Below are 15,007 nucleotides of genomic sequence, written 5' to 3'. Positions count from 1 at the left end.
TACGTCCACCAATCAAAATTATGTAATTAAATAAAAATCGTAGCTCGTTTCAGTGCTAGCTGTTCCCACAACCTTAGATTTTTGCTATTTCATCTTTCCTTTAGCCTTACATTACGGTGATCATGGAGTGCTAGGTTGCTTTAATCCCACTAGGTAGATCTTGGCCCTTATGACTTCGTGGAGGAGTCAATGTGGCTCGCGGATTAAAAAGTTTGGAGACCCCTGCACTAGGTCTTTCTCTGGGTATTATACATGTTTTAAAATAAAATGATTATGCGTTATAAAGTTTCTTAAAATAAACAATAGTGTCGTCGAGTGCGGCGTAAAGTGACGGAGTAGAACTCACTTGGTATCCTGTTGATAGCGCGCAGAGGTCGCAGCACGCGAATGGTTCGGATGGCGGACAGGTTCATGTTCTCCACGTTCAGGCAGTACTCCAGTGCCCTGGAACAAACAAGACAAGCAAAGTGCCCTAAGTACCTGTCTCTGCGTTTTTGGCAGGAAGGAGGATTACGAATGACCTAGAGCAAACTGACCTGTCTGATTCGACTAGCAGTCCAGTCAACAAAGAAAAATTAGAGGAAAAGAATCGTGTAGTTGCAGATTTTTGTGCTATCATGGGGAGTGTCGTGAACAACATACTAAAAATCCTCACTGGCGGGGAGCAAGCATTGGGGTGGCGGAGTTTAAAGGTTACTTTCATTGCGAATAAATCGAAATCCGCGGCTTCAAGTGAAAATGTTTCCGAGTACAATATTGAACTAACAAGGGGAGGCCGCCAATTGTGAAATTCAGATTCGATTCATACTGCGCATAGTAAAAGCTCATGGCCAGAGGTGTAATGTGGCAAAGCACCAAGATGCACTTCTCAGCCGTTGTCGAGAAAATCGACAGTTAAAAGAAACCGTTGCGGTGATTAGTGATATTCAACAGCGTCGTGGCGCAGCGGTAAGCGCTCGGGTTTGTAATCCGCAGGTCGCCGGATCGAATCTCGCACCATGCAATTTTTTTTTTAGTATTTGTTTTTTCTAATTCAAATATATATATATATATATATATATATATATATATATATATATATATATATATATATATATATATGCCTTGAAAAAGCCGAACGAGCCGGACTTTTACACACACACACACACACACACATATATATATATATATATATATATATATATATATATATATCCCGGCAATCAGTTGCAACAATTATGCATATAATAAGTTGTTGAAAGTCGTTTGTCGTGGTAAAACTGGCGACTTTGAACATCATTATGTTTTCCGCAAACAAAGTTGTATTTCACAAATGTTATTAATTGTCTTCATAATGTTAATCACGTATAGTTAACGGAAGACGTAGAAACGATATTCCGAAACGAATACGTATAGCGTAAGTCAAACGTTCGAATTAGAATAGGACCCACGAACACAAATTTGCTGTGGCAGGTGTGAAATATAAACTGCGTTACTCGCTCGTTACACTTGAAGGACAGATGTTGAATGGGCCGAAACGAGCCGCCGCATAAGAACGTAGTTACCTGCTAACTTCGAAAGAAGGTAGATGCGGTCCCTAGCGCAACTTATAACATCGTCGAAAATCAATGCGGACGGGAGAGCTTTGGTACACGCTGTTAAAAAAACGGAAAAATGGAGGCGGTACAATTGGAGAGCGATCCGCCTTCACCAACATGCATAAGCAATTCATTAATAGTATATATATATATATATATATATATATTACAAAAAACTAATAATAAAAAAATTGCATGGCGCGAGATTTGATCCGGCGACTTCCGGATTACGAACCCGAGCGCTTACCGTTGCGCCACGACGCTATAGAAAACTAGTAATCGTAGAGAGTATTTCACCGCAACGGTTTCTTTTAACTGTCAATTTTCTCGACAACGGCTGAGAAGTGCATCTTGGTGCTTTGCCACATTACACCTCTGGCCATGAGCTTTTATTATGCGCAGTATGAATTGAATCTGAATTTCACAATTGGCGGCCTCCCCTTGTAAATTAAATTACCTGCAGAAAAGTGCCTACTGATATTTACTGTAGGGCTAATACTTTCCGCGTTATAGGGGATAAAAAACTCGCGGATTATTAAAAATAATGTCTTCATAGGATAAAATTAATGCTTATTGCTAAACGAAATTGGTTAAGAACAAATATTAAATTTGTGCACCACTTCTGAGGGCAGTAGATCCGTGTTGAGAAATTGGGTTTCGGGGCTGTAACAGGGTGCAGAGGACGGGGGTGGAGGGTAGAAGCGCGAGGGAAGACGTATCGCCGGAATGTTGTCATGCAGCTCCCCCAATCACAGGTCTGCGAATGGTGATTCCCCAACCTATCTACCGCACCACATCACAAGGGACAACTACAGGATGTTTCACAAAGCTATATCGACCCTCCGTTTCGGGCCTTATGAATCACTGCCGATACAGTGTGCAGACATACCAAGGGGATGTTTATTTTCCTCAAAGTGCGTTAACACTACGTTGAATAGAGATATGAGTTACTAACGCAAGAGACGAATGTGGACAGAATCTACATAAATCTCTGCACACTGTTCTAAACTGCTAGTGCCGCCTGTACGGCGGCTGTAGCGTTCTTCGGGGAGAGACTACCTTATATAACAGTGAGCGCTGCTCGATTTTCAGGTTACAGACAGTCTGTACCTCCCCAGCATTTCCTGTGCAGTTCTCTTAAGTGAGACGACAAAATATTTCACTGAGCTTGTGTTTATACGGTGGAGTTAATTATAGTTTATTAAATGAGTACTCATTTTCAGTTGTTAAGTGAGATATTATCTTCTTTCTTTAGCTCCGTCTTTAGGCCACAAGTGGCCCTTCCGGGACCGTCCGGCCGCCGTGTCATCTTCCGAGGAGGATGCGGATAAGGAGGGGCGTGTGGTCAGCACACCGCACTCCCGACCGTTAGGACGGTATTCGTTGACCGAAGCCGCTACTAATCGGTCGAGTAGCTCCTCAATTGGCATCACGAGGCTGAGTGCACCCCGAAAAATGGCAACAGCACATGGCGGCAGGATGGTGACCCATCCAAGCGCCGGCCACGCCCGACAGCGCTTAACTTCGGTGATCTCACGGGAACCGGTGTAGCCACTGCGGCAAGGCCGTTGCCTCAAGTGAGATATTATGTAAAATAAATAAACAGCCGGAGCTGTCAGCTGTTTACCATACTGCAGAGCCTGTCTCATGTGTAACCTGCTATCAGTATGCTGTCGAAAACGGCGATTTCATAAGGGTATCATATGCGTTACCCCAGCCTCAGCTCTCCCGATATCTGAAGATGCTTAAATGTTCATCTAGGAGTTATGGAGATATTTCAACATAAGTCAAGCAATGCATTACAGCAGATTACTGTTCTAGACCTGAAAACGAAAATCCTATTCCAGGAGATAAACAAAGTAAGAGCCTACACAATATCAGACCAGCTGTGTGGCTGGATTGAAGAGTTTTTAGCAAAGAGAACACAGCATGTTGGTCTCAATGGAGAGACGTCTAAAGACGTTAAAGTAACCTCTGGCGTACCACATGGGAGTGTTATGGGACCATTGCTTTTCACAATAAATGTAAATGACCTAGTAGATAATGTCGGAAGTTCCATGCGGCTTTTCGCGGATGATGCTGTAGTATACAGAGAAGATCTGCAGCGGATAGGCACTTGGTGCAGGGAGTGGCAACTGACCCTTAACATAGACAAATGTAATGTATTGCGAATAGATAGAAAGAAGGATCCTTTATTGTATGATTATATGCTAGCAGAACAAACGCTGGTAGCAGTTACTTCTGTAAAATATGTGGGAGTACGTGGAATGGTCATATAAAATTAATTGTTGGTAAGGCGGGTACCAAGTTGAAATTCAAATGGTTCAAATGGCTCTGAGCACTATGGGACTTAACATCTGAGGTCATCAGTCCCCTAGAACTTAGAACTACTTACACCTAACTAACATAAGGACGTCACACACACCCATGCCCGATTCAGGATTCGAACCTGCGACCGTTACAGTCGCGCGGTTCCAGACTGAAGTTCCTAGAACCGCTCGGCCACTCCGGCCGGCTGCCAGGTTGCGATTCATTGGGAGAGTCCTTAGAAAATGTAGTCCATCAACAAAGTAGGTGGCTTACAAAACACTCGTTCGATCTATACTTGAGTATTGCTCATCAGTGTGGGATCCGTACCAGGTCGGGTTGACAGAAGAGATAGAGAAGATCCAGAGAAGAGCGGCGCGTTTCGTCACAGGGTTATTTGGTTAGCGTGATAGCGTTACGGAGACGTTTAGCAAAGTGGCAGACTCTGCAAGAGAGGCGCTCTGCATCGCGGTGTAGCTTGCTGTCCAGGTTTCGAGAGGGTGCGTTTCTGGATGAGGTATCGAATATATTGCTTCCCCGTACTTATACCTCCCGAGGAGATCACGAATGTAAAATTAGAGAGATTCGAGCGCACACGGGGGCTTTCCGGCAGTCGTTCTTCCCGCGAACCATACGCGACTGGAATAGGAAAGGGAGGTAATGACAGTGGCACGTAAAGTGCCCTCCGCCACACACCTTTGGGTGGCTTGCGGAGTATAAATGTAGATGTAGATGTAGAGATATATTGGCACCCTCCTTGGAAGATATACTGTGGATGTGTGAAAAGTGGCTTCACTAAAGTTAATTTTTATATCAAGAACTTCAGGGAGATCGCGAAGGGTAGGTTCTGCCGCCTTAACTGGAAAGATTTTCCCTACGCTACGCGGCCGCAGGCATAACTTGTTAGCGAAGTATGAGAGCTGTATGTGAGTGTGTCTGTTAAGTTTATATGACTGTAGTGTGTGTGTGTGTGTGTGTAGTATTCGACATGATGAGAGAAGGGAGACGATGGAATACTTGGCTGGCACATAGCTTTCTCTTCTCAAAGAGCACAGAGAGTCCCGTCAAGCATAACACCTCATACGACAGGTGGATAACAATCAAAAGTGTTGGATTCCCTCACTTCGTGAGACTCTGCGGAGAGATTTGGAACTGAATCTAGGACACTGGCACGAAGACTGGCGATCGTGGACTTTACGCCACCACCCCTCCCACTCTTTCTGCTGTAAAGGAAAATTTGTTAACATCACCCGGACAGTCACCCATTCAAGAATTGGCCACACACGACAGTGCTTATCGGTGGTGATCTAACGGGAACCTGTGTATCTACCTTTTTTATTTTTGTTCATCATTGTTCTCATCATTTGGTCTGAGCGGACATTACATGACACTACTTTAAATTCATCGTTGAATATTTCACTCAGCTTTTTTTATTACAGATGGCGGCCAGCCCTCTGACCGAATACGCTGAGCTACCGTGCCAGTAATCTCAGTACAGCCTTAGACAGTGGTTCCAAAGCGCACTGTACAAATGACAGCAGTTCCTGAATGGAAAAGCTTTATACAGTCTATAGTAACACAATTTATAGTAAGAAAAGTGTAGTAACTTCCTGGTCATTCATTAACCAGCTGAAAAGTGTTTCTGTCAGATCCCAAAAAAATGCGATTGTGTACCTGTTAATTTAAAAGACTCGGACCGGAAGAGAGCTACCAGCTGCCTCATTCTACTTTCTTCTGCATCTTCCAAAATTTTCCCAAAAACATACTCGCACCTTTTTAACACTTAACTCACCTCAAACTTCCTTGTATCACACCCACAGCCTCCTTCGTTCTGTCCTACTATTCAATCTCCTCTCGCTGTCACTGTCTTCCTTTTGCTCTCTCTTACTGTTAGTATCTCATTACTTCCTTCCTATTGCTGCTGCCTCTTCTCACTGTTCTTCTTCCCCGTTTTCACTGTCGTATACTCTGTATCTCACCCACTTCCACTTTATCTTTGCCTTTCCTCCTCTCCCCCTCCTTCCCAAACCCCTAATCCCCAGGGAATGTCTCCTTGCCTCTTTTCTTAACACTTTTCTGTCATTGTCAATAATGTTCCACCGTCACTGTGTCCCTCTCTTTCTCTCGCGCTGCCATTGTCTCCTTCGCTGTTTCTATAAACCGACAACTGTCTACTACCTTCCAGTATTTATTACTTTTAAGTCTATTTGCCACTGCCACTGTCTCCTCTCTCAGCATAAAAAAGCGAGAATATATTCTCATGCCACAATTTTTCGGAAAAATTTTAAAGGTGCTGAGGAAGGTGGGATGAGGCAGCCTGGTACCCCATTTTTCAGTCAGAGTCTTTTAAATAAACAGGGACATATTCGGATTTTTTTCTGCTGGATCCCCTCTTTTTTCTGCTGCAGCAGGAATACAAATCATATGAAAAGAAATGTGATGGTGAGTAAAATTTAGATAGTTTGTAACGCAGGAATGTCGTACTGATTTTTGTAAGTTATCGATATGCACTTCAGGGGGAGAGCAAGCTATGTTACTGTTAAACAACCCTTGGCCTTGTTGTGGCACAGTTTTTGCCTCTGCGCAGTCTGATACGTTTTTAGTTGAACAGTTGTAGGTGATAGACCGCGCAGCTAGTTTGTTGGGATGATTAATGTCAGCTGATTTATAATTTTCAATTGCTCAGAGCTAAGACAAAGACCACCCCACATCCCTGAATCATACATTTATAAGTCAACTGCCTAAAATGTTCGGTTTATACAGAAATTTTCTGTTTAAATTTACCCTTTTTAAATCACTGTTCTCTTCGGTAAGCTTAGTATTGTTCAGACCAGTGTTATGTGTGAAGATCACGCTAAGTTTTACTCTGTTTCTTTGAATACGTACTTCATTCTAAAGTCGTTGTCTTGAAATGTTATTTCATACCAAAAGTTACTCTCCCCATCCCACGTTTAAAAGAATGTGTATCATCACGCATTACCACTAATCCTCCTTGGTACACAAAACGGGTTAGAACACTGTTGCAGAAACAACGAAACAAACATGGCGATCTTTTGCAGAAGCTCGTAATTTAGTGCGGACTTCAATGCGAGATGCCTATAAAAGTTTCCACAACGAAACTTTGTCTCGAAACCTGGCAGAAAATCCAAAGAGATTCTGGTCTTATGCCTCCTCTGCGCGATAGCAATGGAGATACTATCGAAGACAGTGCTGCCAAAGCAGAGTTACTCAACACAGCCTTCAGAAATGCCTTCACAAAAGAAGACGAAGTAAATATTCCAGAATTCGAATTGAGAACAGCTGCCAACATGAGTAACATAGAAGTAAATATCCTCGGAGTAGTGAAGCAACTTAAATCACTCAATAAAAGCAAGTCTTCTGGTCCAGACTGTATCCCAATTGGGTTCCTTTCTGAGTATGCTGATGCATTAGCTCCATACTTAACAATTATATACAACCGTTCGCTCGACGATAGATCCGTACCTAAAGACTGGAAAGTTGCACAGGTCACACCAATATTCAAGAAACGTAGTGGGAGTAATCCATTAAATTACAGGCCCATATCGTTAACGTCGATATGCAGTAGGGTTTTAGAAGATATATTGTGCTGGAACATTATGAATTACCTCGAAGGAAACGGTCTATTGACACACATTCAACATAGGTTTAGAACATGGGTTTATTCACATGAAGTGGTGAGTGCTATTGACAAGGGATTTCAGATCGATTCCGTATTCCTGGATTTCCAGAAGGCTTTTGACACTGTACCACATAAGCGGCTCGTAGTGAAATTCCGTGCTTATGGAATATCGTCTCAGTTATGTGACTGGATTTGTGATTTCCTGTCAGAGAGGTCACAATTCGTAGTAACTGACGGAAAGTCATCGAGTAAAACAGATGTGATTTCTGGCGTTCCCCAGGGTGGTGTTATAGGCCCTTTACTGTTCCTTATCTATATTAACGATTTTGGAGACAATCTGAGCAGCCGCCTTCGGTTGTTTCCAGATGACGCTGTCGTTTATCGACTAATAAAGTCATCAGAAGATCAAAACAAACTGCAAAACGATTTAGAAAAGATATCTGAATGGTGCGAATAGTGGCTGTTGACCCTAAATAACGAAAAGTGTGAAGTCATCCACATGACTGCTAAAAGGATGTGGTTAAACGTCGGTTACACTATAAATCAGTCTAATCTAAAAGTCATAAATTAAACTAAATACTTGGGTATTACAATTACGAACAACTTAAATTGGAAGGAACACGTAGGAAATGTTGTGTGGTAGGGTAACCAAAGACTGCGTTTTATTGGCAGGACACTTAGACAATGTAACAGATCTACGAAGGAGACTGCCTACGCTACGCTTGTCCGTCCTCTTTTAGAATACTGCTGCGCGGTGTGGGATCCTTACCAGATAGGACTGACGGAATACATCGAAAAAGTCCAAACAAAGGCAGCACGTTTTGTATTATTGCGAAATATAGGAGAGAGTGTCACAGAAATGATACAGGATTTGGGCTGGACATCATTAAAAGAAAGGCGTTTTTCGTTGCGACGAAATCTTCTGACCAAATTCCAATCACCAACTTTCTTCTCTGAATGCAAAAATATTTTGTTGACACCGACCTACATAGGGAGGAACGATCACCTAGATAAAATAAGGAAAATCAGAGCTCGTACGGAAAGATATATGTGTTCATTCTTTCCGCGGGCTATACGAGATTGGAATAATAGAGAACTGTGAAGGTGGTTCGATGAAACCTCTGCTAGGCACTTAAATGTGATTTGCAGAGTATCCATGTAGATGTAGATGTAGATGTAGATGTAGATTGAACCATGTGGTATGCAGCAGTTTGTATATAGTTTGGAAATTTTACTTAAAAGTAGAAATCTAGCTTATCCGCTGCCTGATTGCTGTTTGCTGTTGTGCTTTCGAGAAATCTGCAACAATGTTGTCAAACCGCGAGGTAAGAGGATATTTTGATAAGGGTCAGATAATTGTTTTTCTTCAGTTGCGCATTTAATATAAAGACAAATGGTATTCAGACCAACTACAGTTCAGTTCAAATTAGGTTCTGTTTAGTCAAAGGTTAGCACATGAGTTTAAGTTGAATAACAGTTTGTGGATCCATAGTTTTGGTAATACGTAGACCTTTGGTACAGTGGGAGGTAAATTTCATACAAAATGGCTATAAGCACTAACGTCTGAGGTTATCAGTCCTCTAGACTTAGAACTACTTAAACCTAAGTAACCTAAGGACATCACACACAGGATTCGAACCTGCGAATAACGTCTGAGGTTATCAGTCCTCTAGACTTAGAACTACTTAAACCTAACTAACCTAAGGACATCACACACAGGATTCGAACCTGCGACCGTAGCAGCAGCGCGGTTTTAAACTGACGCAAGTAGACCCGCCCGGCCACAGCGGCCGGCTAAATTTCATACAGAAACACATATTGGGGAACTTACAAGTTTACTTATGTGGAACAGAAAACGCAAAACTAATTTCTCGTCTTAGACTGGATTTTAAGTGCAACAAGGGGTCCCCAGGTGAAAATGGAGACAATTTATAGCATCTTTCTCCGCGCTCCGTCACTTTATAAACTACGTTTCCGCTCACATCGGATTTTTACGTTTGCATTTTCCGTGTGTATCCTGTATCTCGGAAACTAGTAACATATCGAAAAAAGTTTCAAGGCTGTTACAGAGCGGGATCGTGGGAATATATAACAAAAATTTCAGCCACTTGCTGTGCATAGCTGTCTTGGGGTCTGCGGCTCGGTTTTGGTCCGAAAAAATGGCTGAAAAACTTTTTTGGGGGTTTTTCTAAAGTACCTTCCACGATCTAGAAATGACTCCATAAGCCCCTTGAGGCCCATCTAGACCACATCAAATACAAAAAGAACCAACCAATGTGTTCCATTTGTGTACGCTGGAGGAAGTATGCAGTATTTTTACTTTGACCCTGTGTTGCAGGATACCACAAGGACTATCCAAAATACTTGACCCTACCTTTGTGTCACCAATAGAACCCGAGGTATGAGCGCAGGAAAAAAACCTGTTTTTATGTGCTGTGGCTCGGAATATATTAGGAATATATTATGTATAGCGCGTCTCGGAGAATAGTAGACAATATGTACCTTTACTGCGCTGCGTGAAAATACGGCCCTACCAGTCATCTACAGTTCTAGCTCACATATTAATTATCAACTCCTGCCGGTATCATTTCAATGTCATCATGACGAGTTTCATCCACTGACAAATTTGCTGTGACTGTTTACTATTTCATCTTCTGTCAATATTGGCTCGTCTCTAAACGTGGCTGAAGATACGAATGATGGTTTAACAATTCGATATTCAGCCAACAGTAAAATCAGTGCTGCGGTTGAAGATCCGCAGGTGAAAGAACTCGCACAAGTTGAAGATATTGTGTTCAACAATCTGTTTATTGGTTTGATGCTGCCCTCGAAAAATCCCTCTCTTATAGAAATCTCTTCATCTGACAAAGACACTGCGTCTAATCATCATCATCGATTTCGTCCAGCTTTATGGTATACGCAGGGCTTGACCAAAAATGAAAGCAACTGAAGTGGGAGCTCCAGATGGTCAAAAATTTAGAAGAAAACAGCATTTTTGGGTCGGACGGGAGACATATGAGCCATTTGTGTGAGCATTGCAGGCAGGGAGAGGCTGGCGCAGCGGAAAGAGGGTACACTGGTACTCCGAAGGTAGCGGGATCGAGTCCCTATGTGTAAACATTTTTTTCATTTTCAATTTTTACGTTAATTATAATGCAGGTAAACCAAAATATTGGTTAGTATATTCTGTCTATTGGTATTTTAATAAAAGGCAGGAAAAGAAAAGGTCAATGAAAATTTGTGATTGCAAATAAATTACGAGGAAGCGATTGTAAGGCATAAAAGAGAATTTCATAAATAAAAGTAGATTCTTTTATTATTTAACAGTTTATCCTGTGGGGATATTCATCGTAAAAATTTTATTGGGATCTTGCGCACATTATAAACGACAAATTTTTATAATGAAATGGTGACTTTAAAGTTTCCGTAGAGAAACAAAGTTGGCTTGCCTTCAGAAAAGATTCTTTCTTGTCCCACAGTGTCGCAGCAAACCACATCCTTTCACAAAATATTGACAATGAATTTATTACGATACAGTCTTCTCAGGATAGGATTTCTATTTTTCTCTAGATGAGATAAGAGCACTTTTAAAGATTTTTTGATGAAATTCTGCACGTGATAATAAAAACAGACATCTGAGCATTGCCCTAGCAGATGCATTTGGGGGGGGGGGGGGGGGCTGATGGCAGTCCTTCTTCATCTTGAAAAATCTCGTTACATAATCGTGGATTTGCTTTTTCTCCCTACGATTCAGTTGACAGAAGGAATTTGTTTCCCTGCAAGCAACACTCTTCGAATTTTGTATGAGGTTGTTGTAAATACCAAAGTTTTTTGCAGTAATTACGACACTCCCATGTTTTTCCACGTACTCATAAACCAAGTTTTCCTTTGCCTTTGATTTTCATGTCTTTTACGGAAATATTAATAAATACGATATAATGATTAATATTTCGCTTTATTTGCAGTTTAGTAGCGTAGAAACTGAAAGTAAAGGAAAGAAAAATTTTTTCACCTATGACCTCGACCCCACGATCCTTGGGTTATCCTTTTTTTTCCATTGCGCCTAACGCTGTCTGTAAAATACGCTAGCACAAAAGGATAGCGCCTCGTCTGATCCTCGCCAAAACGATATTTTTTTCTAAACGCTTGGTTACCTGTAGTTCCCACGTTTGTCACCTTCGTTTGTGGCCAGTGCTGCATACGCCATTAACCACGACGAAATCAGTGATGACGTGTAGGCGCCGTCTCCTGTTCAGAGTAGCAGTTGTACATGAATGCCTCTGAAGTATCGTCTTCTCACGTGCTGCTATGATACGTATCATTTGCTTCGGCGAAAAATTGCATGCTGATGTCAGAGTCTTCTTGGGCATCGAGCGGGACATAATTCTTCCCACTCAGGCGTACTAGTAAGTCTTAAACTTCCTTAATTAGCCGTTTGTGATATTCGGCAATAGTCAGCAGTTAACTTTTGTCATTAAACGTGTTCGGCTGCAACTGCAGGGCCTCTCGTCTTAAACCGTTGGCGCGGCTGCTCATAAAATTAAACCTGCCTGTTCCCGAAATGAGGATACAAAACGTTTGCCATGTAGCTCATCACCAATCCACGTGTGAATTTTTTCACCAGACTAACCTCAAATCTTACAAATATGAAATATAAACACGTATCTGTAGCAATATATCGCCAGTCTCTTTGGCCTTACGAACATTGCGAGTGCTTATAACTAGAACTGAAATATGATGTTCCGATGTCCCTATTAAAAGCTTCTGATATCAGAAAATCGTGATAAGCAATAATGTCTCTTGCGTTGAAAGTTTCAAGACCAGATTTATCTTTAGTATCATCACAAATTACAATAGCTGCGGTTATCCACCCACAACCATGTCGGGCAGTATCATTCTACCAAACATAAGGTTCATAACTCCTCCACCAAAAACCGATGGCCCGCGAAGAGCGGTACTTCTGTCTGGACAATATAGTTCGAAGGATTTTAATTTTTTTATGCGAGCAAGGCTAGCTCAAACTATACGAAAGTATTTCGGAAACATCCTTTACATCTCAGTACATATTTCCTTCTATAAATTTACTATATTATAACCATTCAGAATGCATACTGTAACGACACAATTAAAACACTCAGCCGTCCAGAGATCGCATCTGAACCAGCAATATTCGTCTTACGAGACATGGACGCATCTGTGGAACTATAAGGCCCACAGATTTGTCGCTTTATATTCATTTTGGTGAAGTGCGTGTCTGATGTTCTCCGAGTAATTAATGTGCCAGTTAAGGATGACTTCCCAATGAATGACGAGGGATGTAGAGACACTCATATTATTTCTTTGTATGGTCCATTATACTATTGTGAAGATAAAAGACCTGTTTATCTAAAAAAAGGTCAACGAACCACATACGTTGTTACCTAAGAGACATATACATTTTATATTGCAAGTGGAAGAAGAAGGAATATGTTACGAAAACGGAGGAGAGATTGATTAGAAGTTCTCAGCACCAAAAAGATCCGTAGTGGACCAAAAGACATTAAAAACAATGGAAGACATAACACAGTATTGTACATAACACACCTTTAACTGAGTGATTGTCTTGTTAAGGAAATGAATCACAAATTCACTCACCCAGCGATGACGATGAAAAAGTCCAGCCAGTTCCAGGGATCGGCGAGGTACGTTCCCTTCCCATAGGCCCCCATCGCAATCATCTTCACAGACATCTCCAGTGCGAAGAAGGCGAATATAAAATCGTCGAATATCTGAAATGCAAACGGTAAAATTACTAAACATTCTGTCAGTAAAGAGAATAATAATTGCCACTTTCACACTGGACAGTGTCTTCTAATTGCTTGATTGCGTCACCCTTTACTGCCATATTTCTTATTGCTTTTTTTGTTCTTGGTAATTGTAGTATTTAAACTAACTTTCACTAAAGTATAAGTCCGGGAGGAGAATTGATCCCTAACATTGATGCATTACGCTTATTTTTCTGTAGAAGTTATGTCTATTTCTCTGTTGATCTTCCATGGACAGGGGACATCGGCTGGTTAAGTAATTGTCAATATCAAAGAAATTCAAAAAGAGCCGTGTAACTTAAGATGTTATTTTATTTTGAAGGCTACCAGTTTCAGCATCTGACAATGCCATCTTCAGGCTCCTGCATAATAAAAGAGTATACATGCAGTGTACAGTGTATCCTTTTCTTTTAATATATGTGTACAGAATCCTATAAAATTCTTATAGATGAGAAAACCCTTAGTATATATGAGGACCTATCTTAATTTAAAGTAAAATGTCACACAGTGTCCTATGAAGTACAATAATATGCATATTTACGGCCTAGGTACTACCACAAATGGTGACATAATTAGTTGTCACAGCATCAAAAAACAGCCTGACGAAAAACCTAACGGCAGTCGACATATTAAGAGAAAAACTGAATGCAAAGAGCATGCTAAGAATATTCACAAATACCTTGTGGTCCTAGGTTATATATCAAATCGAATCAAAAAGATGTGACTTGGTTTTCTTTATATCACTTAACAGGTCGGCATTACCAACTGGAACAATCCCACAAGGATCTCAAATTCTACTTAATCAAGGGGAGTCCTCCAAGATCTCAGTCGACAATGTCATACTATTTCCCTGGAGTGGAAGGCAATACCCTGACGACCTATTTATAGGTGACGAACCCATCTAAGTAATAAGATGTAGCAAGTTGTGTCGCGATAGGTAACGTGGGTATGGAAAAATATAAAAGGCAACTAATTGTGCCAAGACCAGCATATCATCAGAGTTGAAGTCCACAAAATGAGTAACATCATTAGACTCCATGGTTTTGCTGTTCATGAGATTAGCATCACCACAATGTACAATAGCTGCGATTATCCACCCACAACGACTTTGGGCAGTATCATCCTACGTAAACGTGAAGTTCGAAACTCCTCCACCAAAAACCGATAGCCCGTGAAGAACAGTATTTCTGTCTGGACAGTGTAGTAGGAAGGAGTTTAATCTTTTCATGTAAGCAAGGCTAGCTCAAACTATACAAAAATATTGCAGAGACGTCCTTTATAACTGACTACATATTCCACCTCGAAATTTACTATATTACTACCATTCAGAATACACACTGCAACGGCACAGTTTATAACAATCATAATTATAATAATCATGTAATTAATTAATACATTAAGTAGTTCCCGAGTAACTGTAGTCTTATCATCAGATGAAGGTGTTACAGGAATATTATTTTCTGGACCATCTGTTGGTGCTGGTGGAGATAATGGAAATTTAGGATAAGTTTCAGAAACAAGCCACAAGAAGGTAATGTTTTAGGATATTACGACTCCATTCGTCTAGCAGCACGTGGTCCAAACAATAATCTTCCTCTAACACTTATTTCCTTCTTACTGATGATCAGCCTAGAGTGACTACGAAAACTATTGATACAACAAACCGTATCAAATTCAAA

General features: G+C 41.1%; 1 protein-coding gene across 1 annotated transcript in view; it reads right to left on the bottom strand.

The window, feature by feature from the left end:
• LOC126234906 (voltage-dependent T-type calcium channel subunit alpha-1G) overlaps positions 1 to 15,007 on the bottom strand; it is a 790,867-nt gene that overhangs the window by 738,437 nt on the left and 37,423 nt on the right. The window contains exons 2-3 of the mRNA XM_049943646.1: positions 13,159 to 13,292; positions 347 to 444 (exon numbers count right to left, since the gene is read on the bottom strand). Coding sequence (XP_049799603.1) covers positions 347 to 444; positions 13,159 to 13,292 — 232 coding nt within the window. The remainder of the gene's footprint in view (positions 1 to 346; positions 445 to 13,158; positions 13,293 to 15,007) is intronic.

Source organism: Schistocerca nitens, chromosome 2 (assembly GCF_023898315.1).
Source record: "Schistocerca nitens isolate TAMUIC-IGC-003100 chromosome 2, iqSchNite1.1, whole genome shotgun sequence".
Taxonomy (NCBI): domain Eukaryota; kingdom Metazoa; phylum Arthropoda; class Insecta; order Orthoptera; family Acrididae; genus Schistocerca; species Schistocerca nitens.
Note: the sequence above shows the minus strand (reverse complement) of the source record. Positions and strands in the feature narration are given on the sequence as shown.